The 17707-nt window shown below is 40.9% G+C and overlaps 1 protein-coding gene across 1 annotated transcript in view; it reads right to left on the bottom strand.

Moving 5' to 3' along the window:
• Positions 1 to 17707, bottom strand: part of LOC133258936 (ankyrin repeat domain-containing protein 26-like) — a 96763-nt gene that overhangs the window by 27005 nt on the left and 52051 nt on the right. The window contains exons 24-30 of the mRNA XM_061435676.1: positions 17458 to 17593; positions 14209 to 14419; positions 13320 to 13503; positions 8971 to 9927; positions 7211 to 7378; positions 3987 to 4156; positions 2517 to 2745 (exon numbers count right to left, since the gene is read on the bottom strand). Of these exons, the coding sequence (XP_061291660.1) occupies positions 2517 to 2745; positions 3987 to 4156; positions 7211 to 7378; positions 8971 to 9927; positions 13320 to 13503; positions 14209 to 14419; positions 17458 to 17593 (2055 nt within the window). The remainder of the gene's footprint in view (positions 1 to 2516; positions 2746 to 3986; positions 4157 to 7210; positions 7379 to 8970; positions 9928 to 13319; positions 13504 to 14208; positions 14420 to 17457; positions 17594 to 17707) is intronic.

Genomic DNA, 17707 nt, shown 5'->3' with positions numbered 1-17707 from the left:
ATGATATTATTCATGTTTCAATGCCATTCTCCCAAATCATCTTTGCAGAAAAAACTTTTGTAAGGTATGAGACTCATTGATTTACTCAAAGTTCCTAACTCTACAAAAGAAGTAACAAAGCCAATGGCATTCTTACTGAGTCCTGGGCCAGCTACTTTCTCAGGTAAAGAAAAAACACATAGATTTTTAACTATAACATAGACAAAATGAATATATAAATCCTTCCTATATAATTGAACAATGCTTGTGGCATGACATGACTTTCTAACTAAATTATGCACTTTAAATGCATAAATAAGAATAAATCAATATCAAACTCCTATTTGTAGCAGTTGATATAGTTAATTTAGAAAGGATAAATATTTTTTAAAAACAGGACAGAGAACTGGAAGGAAAAAATCTTTATTTGAATCAAGCAGGCCAAAACTGAAGAGATTCGTCCTTAAAAGGATGTTCATTTTCTTCAGATAAAACCTGGTTAACTAAAATCAGTCAACAATTAATTATCCACATTTTGGGTTATTTAGAACAAAATTTAAAACACTCAACAGATCTCTCTTTACTGTCTGCTGCTGCTACTGCTGCTAAGTCATTTCAGTCATGTCCAACTCTATGCGACTCCATAGAGGGCAGCCCACCAGGCTCCCCACTCCCTGGCATTCTCCAGGCAAGAACACTGGAGTGGGTTGCCATTTCCTTCTCCAATGCATGAAAGTGAAAAGTGAAAGTGAAGTTGCTCAGTCATGTCCGACTCTTCGAGACTCCATGGACTGCAGCCTACCAGGCTCCTCTGTCCATGGGATTTTCCAGGCGAGAGTACTGGAGTGGGGTGCCATCGCCTTATCCATCTTTACTGTCTAGCATACTTCTATCCAAGCTGTCATCATTAGTTTATACAAAAAGCATGAGTGTAATCTCAATTATAATCTAAATCTGGTCAGAAATTACAGTTCAACTTCATTTCCTCAGCCTGAAGTTTCAAGGTGAAGACTTATACTCCTACCCTCCATATGAGAAGAGAGGAGATTTATCTAACAGGTGAGTTTGGGACAAGGAACTAAGAAGTGCTTGCTTGGTTCCAAATCTCTTCTTTGAAAAGATGTCGGTGCCCACAGTACTGTGAACTTGGGTGTGCAGTAGGCTGCCTATGTCTGGGACGGGGGTCAAGCATTTGCTTCCTCCCCTTAGGCCTGCGTGGGGAAGTATCTGACTTGGGATGAAGTGTTTAGAGGCCCGCTGTGACTGCACAGCTAAAGCACATCCTCCAATTTCACGGCTCTCAAGTACTAAGACCCAACATAGCCGCAGTGCTGTCGAAGAAACTTTAGGTTGCTCTTCTATGATGGCAAGAAGCCAAATGAGAAAAGAGGTTGAGATTGCATTTAACAAGGGCTACTTTTCTCTGCATCACCAACATCACGAAAACACCATCAAAACGATAAACCCGTGTGCACTGACTGAAACGGATATTTTAACCACAATGATTACACAATGAAAACTGGTTGCAATTTAAAGACTCCCCATCATTGCTATCTTAGATACCATCCATCCAGATGAGGTCAAGATAGAGATAAAGTGAGCTTCATTTATAATTTTTAAATGTTTGCATTAACTACAAATTTAGAATCATTCTACAACTGCTCAGCACGATAGTTTTTAGAAATTTAAATCAAAATTCTATAAGTAAAATAGCAATTAAAGACATACTCTTGTACAAGAAAATAACAAAAGATGTTAACCTAAAACCAGAAATTAATCTTTTGATTTAGTATTACAAGTTTGTTTAATTCATAAAAAGGATTTATCTAGGATTCTTTCAAATAAAAAAACATCCATATGTGGTTAGTGTTTAGATGCCAGTAATTCACTTATGTTTGCTGCTGCTAAGTCGCTTCAGTCGTGTCCGACTCTGTGCGACCCCATAGATGGCAGCCCACCAGGCTCCCCCGTCCCTGGGATTCTCCAGGCAAGAACACTGGTGTGGGTTGCCATTTCCTTCTCCAATGCATGAAAGTGAAAAGTGAAAGGGAAGTCGCTCAGTCATGTCTGACTCTTCGAGACCCCATGGACGGCAGCCTACCAGGCTCCTCTGTCCATGGGATTTTCCAGGCAAGAGTACTGGAGTGGGGTACCATTGCCTTTTCACTTATGCTTAGGGGTAGATAAACTGCGGTGGGTGCAGCAAAGCTCAGAAATGATTATGAACCACTGCCAAAGTGAAATCAATTAGAAAGTCAAACATTTTAAAGTATACTTTCAGTTACTAGGCAATAAGATTTCATTTCTAAAGTAGAATTTCAATGCAGCTTTTCAAGAAATTTAAAAAGTATCTCTTAAAAACGAGAGATCTAGGACCAAAAAAATCATTAAATGTTTCCTTGATTAGCACAGTTAATGACAGCTTTTACTTAGTGTGCATAAGTCAAATAAATGACTCAGAAGTTCACCAAATTACAAACAAGGATCATTAATATCAGAAATCTGAAACCCAGTGGAAAAAAGATAATAGAACTAACCTTGGTCAAGTAAGTCTCCATGCTATTATTCGAAGGGCGTGGAATTGAGGTAGAAAACCTTAAGTTTGCTCTTGGAGTAAGATTTCCGTTGAGCACTAAAGGATTATTGAAATTTCCAACACAAGGGGGCTCCAGGACTGGCCTCGTGCTAACAGTGTTGAAGAAAGATCTGTTCTGCTGCTTCTCCACCTGAAGTTTGGCGCTGACCACTGCCAGCCTCTGATGAGTCCTGGGTAAGATGGAAAACACCAATTTCATTCATGTTTTCATAAATTATCTGCATTTTTTAAGTTGCCATATAGTAAATGGAATTCCCATTAAATTATTTGAACACTGAAAACACAGAGCAGACCTCCTGTAAACAATAACAGTTGTAATCTTGCTCTAAAGAAGTACACATGTGTCTGGGGCTCCTCAAGTAACAAGGCACAGTTGGGAGAGGAGAGAAAGGACATCAGAGAGAAAGGGAGGTGGCCTCACACGGACACCTGCTGCCTCTGGGACAAACCTGCCTCCAGGAAACAGTTCAGGGATGAAGAAACACCCCATGCCACAAAGCCATGTTCAAGTGCTTCCTTTCACCACCCTTGTATACATGTTTCACTCATGACCTCAGAGAAATTCAGCTTTTGGCTCTGAGGAATCACCTAGAGCCACAATCTCAAGGGAGGACGAGAAAGTCAAAGGCTAAGGCTGAAAAGAGCTAAACAGCCCCAGGAACAATTACAAGTATCCCCTGCTTTTCCAAAGTTCACTTTATGTTACTTCACTTCTCCGAAGGGCCTATGTCAGTACCTGTTTTTGATGATCAAAAAAATAAAAAAATCTGAAGACAATTTCTGGTCTCATTTAAAAAGCCAAAACTCTAAACAGTGTTCAGTGTACGTTTTACAGTGAGAGGCATCGTGCTCCCCAAGCAGGGAGACTGGCCCCACTGAGCTCCTTTCCGGGAAGCCACACCCCACATCTCAGCATCAAGTCGCCACAGCCCTAAGCCCCGTCTGGGAGCACCTGTGCTTCACTTGTGCATATTCATTTCATGTATCGACTAGCAGAATGTGTCCTCAGGTCCCTGCTTCTTTGCTTTATGCTGCTTTGGCTTTTGAAAGGCTTCCTAGGAGCGCTCTGCTTTCAGATAGTGGGGAAGCCTGGACTGGGCACTGCCGGTGGGATCTGCCCTTTCCATCCTCCACACCCCTCAGTCGGGTCACTACATTACTTTTAGCCACTTTGTGACTTACCCTGCCTCTAACCCATGTGTTCATTTCCCCTGTTTCATAAGCACGCCTGTACATAGTGCGGGAAGCCTTGACACAGTGCTAACAGTCGGTCTTAGGGCGCCCCCTTAGCAGTGGCCATCTAGTTAGCTTTCCCTTCCTACGAATCTCATGCCCCACTCTATAAAAATTAGGCTTTAGAGACAAATCAATGAACTAAATTTCGTTTCTGTGATTCTGTGTTTTGACTTACTTGTCTAGTTTATCTTCCAATAACTTTATAAGTTCACATTCTACTAGGTAGAGTTGCTTATATTTTTCCAACTCTGCTTTATTAGAATCTTCTTGCAAACTTTTCATTTTGGAGAGTTCAGATTCCAAGTCTTTAATTCTGACTTCCATCTGTTGAAATCCAGCTTGTGTCTAAGGCAAATTGAAAAAGATAACATTTTTAAAATAATCATTAACCTGGAAAATTACATTTATTGCCTTTAGTTTTGAGTCAGTGATTCAGAGAGCGATTTCAAAGGTGAAAAAAAAAGAGAGAGAGCGGAAGTTTAAAACAATTATTGTTAATGTGAAGTGAATTAAATCTGAATTATAAAATTAAAGTGGAATCACTGTTACAGTAGTACTTATATAATCTGATAATTCAAAGAATAAGAGGATTAACTTAAAATTTTAAAAATTGAACAAGATAATAATTCAAGAGGATGGTACCAGTTCTAAACCACAATATTTTCTTTTCTTCCTAATGGTCTTGTTTTTTACCAATTGGTCTTATAAGTAAAAGGATTCTCTAGTGAGAATCATTCTGAAAGGTCAATTTAGTGATAACTGTGATGGAAATTGAAATATTAAAAGGGAAAACAAGAGCCCCCCTTCCTTCCAGAAATCTACAAAACTAACTGCTCTAAGGGAGGCAGAGGAAACACCTACGCTGCATACATCCAAAATGTACTGTGCAGGGAGAGTGAACTCAAGCACAGGACAGACCAACAAAGTAATCTGCAAAACATGGTGATTTCTCTTAATTTCTCTACGAGATCCTGTCTCGCTCTTTCTTCACTCTCCTGTTGATATTGCTCTACTTGACCGTGTTCTATCATATTCACTTCTGTATGACTTCTGAGGGTCACTACTTCTTGCTCCAACTTCTTTCTCTCCTCTCTAGTTTTTTACATTTCTTTGCACTAGTTTCATAGATAATAACTCCTGTTGAAAAACTTGATTTTTTGCATCTAGGTACAGACCTTTTGAAGATGCAGTTTCCAGCTCTGCTGGAAAATCATCAGTCTTCAAGAATATAAAGATAGTGTTTGCTAGTGAAGAAAGTGGACTGAGCACAGCCTAACTCAAACCCAGGATGAAATAAATACGATGGCATCTGTATTGTAGAATGTAGGACCAGGGATTACTCAGAGAATCAAGAAATATGTTCTCACCACCAAGAGTCACAAAATATGTTCTTCACTGTCATCTTTGTCACACAACAATTGCACTTGGTTTTACACTCTTTTATTGTTCTACAATAATATTTTTCTATCTTTCCTCCATAAAATGACTACAAGTCACCTCTTAGTAGAATGTCTCTTACCCCTCCCCCCATCTTAATGTCCCAGGATTTTAAAGAAGTTTGAGGGATACTGTACTGTCATGCATTGGAGAAGGAAATGGCAACCCACTCCAGTGTTCTTGCCTGGAGAATCCCAGGGACGGGGAGCCTGGTGGGCTGCCGTCTATGGGGTCGCACAGAGTCGAACACGACTGAAGTGACTTCGCAGGGCTAAGTTAATAAATCCCTTCCAAAAGAAGACTATGAGAATAAGACTCTAATTAATAAATCTTGTAAATATGGATTCTAATCCCATAAGCCTTTTTCTGAAGTACAAAGACGTTTTGCTAATTTGAATTGCATTCCAAACAGAATTATTTGCAAAGTTAAAGAAATCCCATTTCCTAACAGTTTACAGAGATGATCCACACATTTTTCTGAACAGCAACAACAAAAAATGCCTCATTCTTGTAATCCTTTGTTACTGTCCATTTATGCAAGACAAGTGCTGTGCACATCAATAAATATTCCCTGTTACACCAATGTATACTTAGCCAAGATTCCCCCTCATGGAAGAAATGTCAATAGTGTAAAATCAGGGGCTAAACTGTTCCTCAGAGCCTAGGTAACAAGCACTGATGTGAAAAGGCTCAAAGAGCTGGATAGTCAGGAAAGCTCCATGAAGGAGGAGAGACTGGGCACCAGGTCTGAAATAATGAAGGACTACCCAAGAGGAAAAGAAACTGTAAAGACAGAAAGGACAGTCTGAGCAAGGGCCAAGGAAAGGTGAAATCAGCCAGCTAACTCTGAGGATAAGATCCAACCACAGGGAAATAAAAACATGTGCACACAGAATCATGGAAATCAGTGTCCACAACAGCATTATTCATAGCCCCAAAGCGGAAACAACCCAAAGCTCCATCTAGTGATGATGGATACATGGCTTAGCTTACTGTGACAACCAACAGAAATGGAAGAACTGATACTTGTTACCACATGGATGAACTGTGAAAACATGACATCAAATGAGCAAAGCTAATCCCAAAGGAGCATACTGCATGATTCCATTTATATAAAATACTGAGGACAGGCATGTCTAGAGAGACAGATATTAGACTGGGGGTTGCCTGGGGCTGAGGGAGATGGGAGGCCATGGGTGGCGGCTAAGGGATGCAGGGTTTCTTTTAGGGGGTGATGGAAATGCTCTAAAATTGACTGTAGTCACCGGTTACACCTCTCTAAGAGATACTGAACTACACATGTTGAGTGGGTGAATTCTATGATACGTCAATTATATCTCAATAGCTTTTAAAAAAATCCAGTCCAATGCAGGACCCAGATAATCTTCTTAATTCTCTAGTTTGGATGTACGTATTCTACACCATCTGAATACCTCCATGCTTTTACAATATACTTAAAATGAAAAGGAAAGAAGGCAATGCCTAAACTTCAACTGGCTTATATAATACCTTTTCTGCAGAAGATATTCTGAAATCCACGAAATAAATATATACAGAACTCTATAGCCATTCACAAAAGGAAAGATGAGAAATGATAATATTCTGAACGTTCCATTAAGCTAATATTATCCTCTGATTTTAATCTGGCTTGCTTCATCATGGTAATACAGTTATCACTTAAAAAAGTATTGTTGCAAAGAAAAAAAAGGCTCTCAACTTGTGTGTATAATGAGGCACAATTCTCAACTTTCCTAAGGGTAAATAATACAAGAAAAAAACAATATAATGCAAATGGCAGGATGAACGTCTGAGTTTAAGAAACGAGTGCATTATAAAGATAATAAGAAAATTGTAGTAAGTTACTTGTAACAAAATTACAGAAGAAAGCTGACCATGAAAATGAGTGTCCTAAAACACTTTATCCTACATATTAACTGTTAACACGTTCAATTTCAAACATACCTGACTTGTGACTTGACGTGGTTGTAGTAGTTTACAATTGTTCTTCAAATCCTGTGCCTCAGCTTCTAACTTAGGACAATAACATGACGTGACCCTCAGTGAAGCCTCCGACACAGACTGCTTTTTTACAGCGTCATCCAGTTCTTGTTGAAGTTGTCTCACCACTGCCTAATAAGATGCTGTGTCACTGAGTTTATCAAATCACTTTACTATTATGTTATGTTAATAACAGATAACTCCAACATATGGACTTTGAAAACTATCGCCACAGACAGCAACTCACCTTCTTTTCCCTCCTCACTGAATCTAGTTACAGACACAGAAGGGGCCACCCTCCAGCCTTCCTGACGTTAAGTTACTCAAAGGATGCGGCCCCACTGTCCACGCCCTGCCCCTCCCAATAAATCTGCAGAGCGTCACCACCTCACGTCCAGAAAGAAATGAGCGTGTAGGTGGGACAAGTGGTGGAAAATTCCACACTGTGGAAACATTTTCCTTTTTTACTAGAAGCTTTGATTAACTTAGAGATCTTCACAGATTCCAACCAGTGCTCAGATCTTTCCAATAGATTCCTACCTCAGCAGAAAAATGGGGCCATTCCCTTGTTGCTTATCTCTTTTATACCTAGTAGGGTGTCTATGTTAATCCCAAACTCCTAATTTATCCCTCCTCCCCACCTTTGCCCTTGGCTAACCGTAAGGACCTACTGGAGAACACAGGGAACTCTACTCAGTATTCTGTAGTCACCTACCTGGGAAAAGGAACTGAAAAAGAATGGATACGTGTATAACTGAATCAGTTTCCTGTACATCTGAAACTAACACAAAATTGTAAATCAACCATATTCCAATATAAAAGAAAAATGAAATTAAAAAAATGAGGTTGCTCCCATTTGGAGCAACTTGGCTCCACCTGCCTCCAGACCGCAGCTCCTACAACCCTCTCCCTGACTCACTCCATTCCTGCTGCTCACGAATCCTGCCGTCCTTCATTTTTAGAGGACAAGCTTGTATTCAAATGATAGTAATTGATACTTAAAATGAGAATTATGAGCAAATTGTTTGTAAAAATATTAAGTAAATCATAAACAGCAGTGGGAAGATTAAATCAAGAATAGTTTTGCTAAAGTTCACCACCTGAGTCCCAAATTATGATTTAATGATAAGTAGATGCATTTGAAGAGTTGAGAGGCTTTAAGAACAAATGATTCAAGGCTAAAATGTTTCCCGTATTAACTCAAACTGACATGAATAAAAAATAAAATTGTACCAACAAATATAACAAAAAGCTATGAGAAGCTACTGAAGCCAAAGTACGGTATACAAAATATAGCCTCTGGGAAACCTGGAATTGACTATCAAGATAATCCAGGTAACTGAAGCTTCATTTCAAAATATTCATTTCAGGTTTGAGCATTTCATTTATCTGCTTCATCATGATACTGAAATGTGGTAACATAAAGGTTAAAATTATTACCTTAATAAAGAGTAGATTACTAGTACCTGTCTACGTTAACAATTTAGAACTAAATCTCTTAGCATTTCATAAATGACACAATGTCCCTATTCAAAGTAAAGGATTTCTTCGGTCTAATTTTTATTTGCTGGATACAAGGTGTGCTTTTAGGCTGGTTTAGAGACCATAGATTCACAGCCTGTGTATTTTTTATATTCAACTAGATTCAACATTTAGCCAGAATCAAGAATCACTTTGAACTTTCTTTCAGGAAGTCTGAGATACTTCTCCTTCTGGATACTCACTTCTCCTTCTGCTTTCTCATTTTCGTACTGACACATTCTCTCTTTTAAATGATTACATTCCTTGACTAACTCCTTGTTTCGTTCCTCCAGCATTAGACCTTGTTTCTCACGTTCGGCCTGAAGTTTTCTCACGATCTGCTGAAACTGGTCTTGGATGCTAATGATCATCTTCTCTCTACTGTCGGCTCTGTTTCCCGCATCGTTCAGTTGCTGTCGGAGCAACACGTTTTCACTCTGGAGTTGATATAATCTCTCCTCTAAGGATTCCTGCTTTCCAAGGTATGTATTCACTTTGCCTTGTTGGTTCCGATACACGTGTTCAATTTCCTGCTTTTGACCCTCTGCTTGGTGTAGGTCTCTCTGGACATGTTCTAACATCAAAGTCTTTTCTCTAAGATCATCTCTCGTGTGATGCAGCTTGATTTTCAGCTTATTGAATTTACTTTCCACTGTAGATAGTTGCTGGGAAAGCATCTCGTTGTTATCTTTTAGATTAGCCACATCGGACTTCATTTTGTCCTGCAAGCATAACCACTCGTCTCTTGCTCTCCCAAAGGCAAGTTCCAGGTCTCTTTTTGATGTCTGACTTTGATCACCATCGTGTAAGGCAGCAGCCAGTCTGGAACGGTAGGATTCCACTTCCGTTTCCAGTCTTTGTTTGCTTTCTTTTTCCTTCTCCAGCTTAGAGTTTAGCATTGCATTCTCAGCTGTCAGAGCATTAAGCTGGCCTGTATAGTGGGATATAGTCTTTGTTAACATTTCCTCATCCAGTTTTATTGTCTTTTGAAGGTCATCATTCTTTACTTTGAGAATTTCAATGTCCTCAAAATAGTTCTCTTCCTTTTCCCGGTGCTGATTTTTCAGCGCGTCTCTCTCCAGTCTTAGCATGGCAATTTCCTCCTGCAGCATGTGGTTTTTGCGCAACAGGTCTTTTGCTTTTTCACAACTATCAGAAACCTAAGTGAAACAAAGGAGATGTTTAGCTAGTACTCAGTAAAGTGACATTCCATGATTTCCTCTGAAATGAAAGACTAACTTGTATGTTTATACAATGAAAAGACTGCACCAAGTGTGTCTCCAACAGGAACAAATAAGGTTCAATACAATCCTCAGACTTTACACCAGCATAAATTCCCAAAGGTTCAAAAATTTAATGGAAGACAATGAATCCACTAAAGTCAAAAAGAAATCCCAAGAGACTTTTCAAGAAGCTCAGAACTGGAAAGGCTTCTCTCTGAACTATAACAAACCCAGAAGCCTTCAAATAAAAGATTCATAGACCTGATTACACTTAAAAATTGCATCTGACATGGAATATTTATATAATGGAAAACTAGTACGCCATAAAAAAGAATGGAATAATGCTATTTGCAGCAACAGGCATGGACCTAGACTTTATCACCCTAAGTGATGTAAGTCAGACAAAGCCAAGTATTATATCATACTGCTTATATGTAGACTCTAAAATGAACTTATTCACACAACAGAAAGAGACTCATAGACACAGAAACCAAACGTATGGTGACCACAGGGGAAAGTGGGGTAGGGGAAGGGATAAATTAGGATGTTGGGATTAGCATATACACACTAGTAGATATAAACTAACCAACAGAGACCTACTGTACAACATAAGGAACTACACTTAATATTCTGCAAGAAGAATCTGAAACGGAATATGTGTGTACGTGTGAGCGTGTGTGTGAGTGAGTGTGTATGTGTATTAGTCACTGAGTCATGTCTGACTCTTTGCAACCCCATAGACTATATAGCCTGCCAGGCTCCTCTGTCCATGGAATTTCCCAGGCAAGAATACTGGAGTCGGTAGCCATTTCCTTCTCCAGGCTGCTGCTGCTGCTGCTAAGTTGCTTCAGTTGTGTCCCACTCTGTGCGACCCCATAGACGTCAGCCCACCAGCCTGCCCCGTCCCTGGGATTCTCCAGGCAAGAACACTGGAGTGGGTTGCCATTTCCTTCTCCAATGCATGAAAGTGAAAAGTGAATGTGAAGTCGCTCAGTCGTGTCCGACTCTTAGTGACCCCGTGGACTGCAGCCTACCAGGCTCCTCCACCCATGGGATTTTCCAGGCAAGAGTATTGGAGTGGGGTGCCATTGCCTTCTCCATCTTCTCCAGGGGATCTTCCCAACCCAAGGATTGAACCCAGGTCTCCTGCATTGTAGGCAGATTCTTTACAATCTGAGCCAGCAGGGAAGCCCCATTTATATAATACACACGCACACATGTACATATATATCTGAATCACTGTGCTGTATACCTGAAACTAACAGAATATTATTAATCAACTATAATTCAATAAACAGCACCACTTGCTAGGTTTATAAACACTGCATCTGATACCTCCTATACATCTACTTCACAGTAAGAGCCTTAACTCTGTATAAATAGACTACATTTTGTACAAAAAGTTTTTCCTTGAGAATATGCTACCTTCTAACATTTTAATAGGGAATTACAAGAATTACACCTATTGACAACTGTATTAAGCACTTCTACAAACATTAATTAACTCATTAGCTATAATGATTCTGGAAAGGAAAAAGTTAAAAATACGAGTAAGCTGCAGCCTTTTCGCCAGGTCTTTCGACTCTACTAGTCTTCTTACATCAAACCACATGTTTCTAGTACAAACATATCAATACAAAATAAGCTTCCTATTTCATTCATGATACATACACTAATGGTAAATAAGGTAAAATTTAGAAAGCTCTTAGAAAACTATGAGATTATTTGCTGCAGCAATAACTTTCATTATCTTTCCATAACGTCTAAAATAGTAAGACGGGGAAAATACAATAAAAACACTTAATAACTATCGCTAAATATATATTATGGCATATCTATCACTGTTTTCAAAAGTTCTTTGTACTGAAACAGGACACTCACAGAACAGAGTGCTCATTTTCTCACAAGCAGAAGAATGACACACAAAATGTGGTCTCTGAACTGCCTATAGTTTCCTCCTTACCATCAGGGAAGTGAGAAACTAACCTAATGATCAATCGAGGAAGTGAAATCATTACCAAAACCCAGAATATCTATTATTAGTAGCAAGAGTTTCCCCCCCACCCCCGCCTTGGTGTGTGTGGGGGGTTAGGGGGGCACTTTTATAAGTTGTTCTAAAGAAACAACTTTTTTAAAGTGTTCAAAAGTGCTTTTACAACTGATGTCACAGTTTTTACAAAATGAAAACCAGTACATGATGTGAAAAGGTCGTTGACAGGATATTAAAGAAATGACAGTGGAGCCAAGAACGGACTCTGATTCAGACACTGAAGGTGACGACGTGCGTGGAGTGACCGACACGCTCACTCCAGAGCAGAGGGACTTGGTTGGGTAGCACAGTCGATGGGGGAACACACACAGTCTTCCTTGCCTAAACCACAATCAGGGTCCTGGCTCCTCCGAGATAGTCACAAAGGATTTGAGATCAATTCCTATGGAAAATATTAAAGGCCTCTCCTTGGATAAGGCCATCCTATGTCACTACCTGACTGCTCTAGACAAATGGATTTGAATTACAAATACTACTTTCCCGAGCTCTTCCCGAGAGCTTTTCGTTGTGGGAGATCTGCTGCTAGGACCTCAGGGATGGGACCCAGTCCATGTTTGAGAGGGATATCAGGTGTGGGAGCAAATTCCTCTGCTCTGAGATGCCACTCGAGAACTCTGCAGAATGAAGGACAACCAACTTCAAGAGTGTCTGGTTTCTACCAACTGCTGGAAAAAAATTCCTGCACCTCTCGAGGCTGCCAGTTAACACCTGTCCTTGAGGACTCTGCTGTGAGGGAGAACCCAGCTGGGAAAGCTGGAGCCAGCTCTAAGCTGTTCACGGGGCAGGTGGCCTAGAGGGCTGACGGGCACAGAAGGAGGGGGTCCACGACCCTCAGCCACCTGCCAGATTGAAGGCCAGAGGCAACTTGATGTAAAATTAGGCACGATCGTCCCTAATGGTCCCTCAAGGCAGAAGGATCTGTTGCCCGAGGTGGGCTGAGAGCTTAACCTCCAGTTTCTACACCATTCTCAACCCTGTGGTTTCTCAGGATCTATTGTGTGAACTACTGACGTGACCTTTTCCTCCCTCTGCTCGAAAAAGTGCACCCAGCATGTCAGGATCATACAATTCTTATTTCTGGCCTTATTACTTTGGGAATTTTGAATTTCTTTTATTTTTAACAATTAACCTAAAATTTCCTATAACACTAAACAAAATGACACTAAATAAATGGTGCAACACTAAATGGTATTTTTTTTTTTTTAAAAAAGGGGATATTATAAATACTATTGATGAAATAGTGTTAGAAATTTGAAATTTTCACCAAAGATTACTCTACCTGATTCAGATTATTTCTCTCAGCCTTCAGTTTCACTTCTACTGCTCGGAAAGTGAGTTCTAGTTGCTGTTTCACTTCAACTTCTTTACTATATTCGTCTTCTTTTCTTCTTAAATGCTCCCTCATTTTTTCACATAACATATCGGCATTTCTTCTATTCTCTTCTTTTTGCTTTAAGGTGAATCTGCCAAATTTAAAGCTCTTCTTAGAAAATCATGAGATTATTCACTGCTGCAATAACTTTTGTTCCATCTTTACAATGTTTAAAATAGTAAATGTGGAGGGAATACAATGAAAAGCACTTAATAATAGTCACTGTTTTCAGACAGAGGGTTAAGAATAAAACTGCATACAACTGTTTTCATTTTCTCTTGAGAAAAATGGCTACTTTATACATCTGCAGGTGGGAATGTAAAGTAATATAAACTTTGCCAAGAATAGTTTAGAAATATAGATCACAGACCTTTTTTAAGTTCTCATACTTTAACCAAATAATATGATATTATTAAAGATAATGTATTCAAAATAATTAGAAAGGTAGAAATGAATTTATAGAAAAGGTGTTCCTTGCAGTATTAAATAGAATACAGAAAAGTGAAAAACAACTGAAAGTTAATTTGGTAAATATTTAATGGGGTTTCCTTACGGTGGACTTCTGTATGGTCATGAAAATGATGATTTGGAAAAATATACATTAAGTTATTAGAAGCATTCACTGTTAAGAACCTGCCATATTATTTCCAAGAATTTCACACTCCACAATACTAGTGACACTTTCTCCCCTGTAAAATCCTAGAGGATAAGTTAGTCCTTATAACACGTCTACGTCTCTGCAGTATTAAAGGAAACAACAGTTCACGTATTTCTTTAAAAGCGAGATGTACAGTACCTCAAGCTGCCGAGCTCTCGTTCCCACTCCACTTTCTGATGCTCTAACTGTGACTTCACTTCTTTGGTTTCTGACAGCTCTTTCTGTAGCCCACGAACCTTACTTTTCATTCTGTAAAATTCTCTAAGTAGTTCACAATGGCTTCTTTGAAAACCTACTAATCTTTCACGTGAAAGAATTGTATCTTGAATTTTCAACAAGCTAACAGAATCTGCATGATGAAGAAAACAAAGATAGAAACAAAAAAAAATTATGTGAGTAATTTTTGAGTATAAAGGACTGTGCCTTTCACGTTCACTCATCCACGCACTGAACAAGTATTAAGTGTCTGTAATTGGAAGACATTATTCTAAGCTCTGCAGATAAAACAGATGTCCCTGGGTCTTGTTTAGCTTGAAGTCTAGTAGAAGAGAAAGACAAATAAAATAATTATGAACTCAGATAGATACTCTAAGAAAAGAGAGTTCTATGATCACATAACAGAACTTGAGATAGATTGGGTCCAGGAAAGATTTCCCTGGGGAAGAGCTGTCACACTGAGAAATGAAGGATGAGCAGGAAGTAGTAAGTAGAGTAGGAAGAACAACCCTGTGGACAGTCTCCAGCTGCCATATGTTTTTAACCAAGACAGAGTGAACAGCTACTGATTTACCTTCCTGAGTGGAGCGAGCAAAAACAACGCTGACAAAATACATTAAACAATGATTTCATGACAAAGGACTTCAGGGAGTGAAGGACAATGATCCCGGAAACACACCAGGTTAGCCTAAGGAACGCCCCAGCTCACCACCTGGAGAGAATTTCCAGGGCCCAACACGGGGAGAAGGAACAGAAGCTGAGTCAGCCAGACTCCCTGACAGGAGGTGATGAAGCTGACAGTCTGGTGAAACCAAAGTGGGCAGAAATCACAGCTCAGAACCGCAGAGAGGAGAGAGTGGGACAGAGAGAAAAAGGACCCTGGAGATCTGAGGAGGAGCCCCTCGGGTATTCAGCAGAGAAACAAACAGCGCCCATCTGGGAGAACCACCTGAGACCAGGGAGAAACCATCTGAAAAGACCATAGGAACCTGTGACTGGTGCTCACTCAGTCCCAGGAATTCTATCTATTCTCATGAGCCAGGCTGGAAAAACTCCTAGGTACCAGCAGAATGAACAGGGTAGTCAGCAAGGTCTGGCCTCCAAGGCAGGAAATAATCAGCCCTAGCCTCAGGCCCCCTCTGGATGCACCTAACACATCCATGAGAAGCAAGAGCACAGAAGGAAAACTTTCAACATTTGGAAACTAAATCACACGGACCTAAATAACCCTTGGATCAAAGAGGTAATGAAAAGAAGAATTACAAAGTATTTTGAACTGAAGGAAAACGAAAACATTAAGACCAGCAGACATTTTAGGAAACTGACACGCTGATTCTAAAATTCATGTAGAAAGAAGGGTAAAAAATAAAACCACCGCCTTGCCGTGTGAGAAGGCACCAGTGAAGGCTGATGCAGTAAAAGCTATAGGAACTGAGGCCTGGAGTCACGACTGCTGTGAACTCTGGGGCATGGACTTCACTGGCTCTACGTGTAATGTCATGCCCGCCCCAACAGGAACGAGGGGGCCACGTGCCACCACGGCCACCGCAGAGACTGGTGTGGCTCAGAAAAAAAGGGGCAGAGTCACTTCTAGGAGAAATAACGCCAGAGTATTTATTTAGAGAGACGGAGCGTCCTCGTCACTTGGTCATGCTGGAGAGCCACCCGAGTTTGAACAGCGAGGGTGCGGCCGAGTCTTCCTCGTCAGCGACCAGCTGCCTGAACAGGCAGCCGGCCTGCCTGGGGTCGTCTGCTCGGGAGAGCGCCGGCGGGGCCGCCTGCCGCTGTGTGGAGAGGAAAGTGCCTTAGCGTCCACCCAGACCCCCGGCCACCCGCCCCCCACTCTGCTCGGGGGTCCACGCGGCGTGCACACGGCGGGTCTGAGCAGCACGGCCAGCTCCCGGAGGGCACTGCTTAGTCCAGATGGAAGAGGACACGCGGCAGACTGAGGGGCTGTGGCGGGACAGCCGACACCGGGAGCGAGGACTGCAGGAAGAGGAGCGTGTGCCTCCTCCCCGTGGCGTGTTCCCCTCGGGGGCGGAGCTGAACGGTCAGCTACCGGAAGGAAAGTGGACACCTGTGGGGAAAGCTAAGAGCACAGGTCTCCGCTCAGGAGCGGGAGGCTTGTGCACAAACTTTCCCCCCCTCACACCTTACTCCCATCTCCCAAGTTTTAAAACCTGTGGTTGATTGAGGATTTTGGACCTGACTGGGTTTGATGGCAGGGAATGTGGAAAGGAGACATCGCAAGTACTTTTATCCAACCAGAGAGCAAACAAGGACCACATGCTGGAAGGAAGGGAGCTCTGTGAGCTCTCAGACACACGTGTACACAACACACTTCAGAGACCCCCGGAGGACTCCCACAGCTATCCTAGCAGATGGCAGCTTACGAGACAAGGTCTATCAACAAGAACGGGTGAAACTCGAGGAAACAGACTCCCTACCCGCCTGAGAGAAACTAGAGACGAAACCATCGCTGAAACAGAGCAGTTTTTTTTTTTTTTTCCCCCAAACAAGTACAGTCGTAGTGCTGGGTTAGCAGTTAACTCTTCTACCCTCTTAATCTTAAACACAAGCTGTATGTAATCTCGGTCTGTCCTGCACATTTTCTACAGCCTTGGCAGCCTGAGAGTCATTTCTACCCTGAGGCTACTTGATAGTGTCAGTGGGCATCTTTTAAAACCTCTCTTAGCTCAAACTAAAAAAAAAATAAAAAATAAAAATAAAACCAGATGAAACTAGACAGTTGTGGCCTTTAACTACGCAGCAAAGAGAAGCAACACTTGGGTTACATGATGAGATCTGAATTTTTAAAAATAGTTAATAATTAAAGTTGCTCTGCAGACCAAGGTTCCTCAAGGTGGAGTGGCAGGGAAAGAAGTTCTGAGATTATTTCAGTTATTCTAGGAGGAAAACGATGCTAACATGACCTTGGGTGAAGGCACAGGAAAGAAAGAGTCAACAGAAGGTACAGTGAGTGAGAATGATCACAGGCCTGTGGCGCAGAGTATCCACTCACGTTCATGTTCTTTTAATACAGAACCTACTTCTGAGATGCACAGCACTGTAACACATCCCTGGCTCTAGAGCAGTACTGGATAAGATGCGCATATATCACTACTCTGTACACAAAGAGGCTTTCTGTTAATATTTACACTGCGGTCCTACCTTTATGCCCCAAGCCAAGTGGTTCTACTTGCAACATGGAATTTGTAGAGTAACGCACGTCGTCATCCTCAGAAACAGTCTCAGAAGGCTGAGTTAAGTCATCCAAGTGGTTCACATAATTAATTTGTTCTCTGACCTATACATAAACAATATTGTCTCACAATGTCCTTAAAATATGTATAAAATATATTAAGTGTACAGAGGTGATAACTCTCTTTATCAAAGCAAAAACAGACACTTCTTAAAAGAA

The sequence above is a fragment of the Bos javanicus genome, chromosome 13, assembly GCF_032452875.1.
Source record: "Bos javanicus breed banteng chromosome 13, ARS-OSU_banteng_1.0, whole genome shotgun sequence".
NCBI lineage: Eukaryota > Metazoa > Chordata > Mammalia > Artiodactyla > Bovidae > Bos > Bos javanicus.
This window is presented reverse-complemented; position numbering and strand designations above follow the sequence as displayed.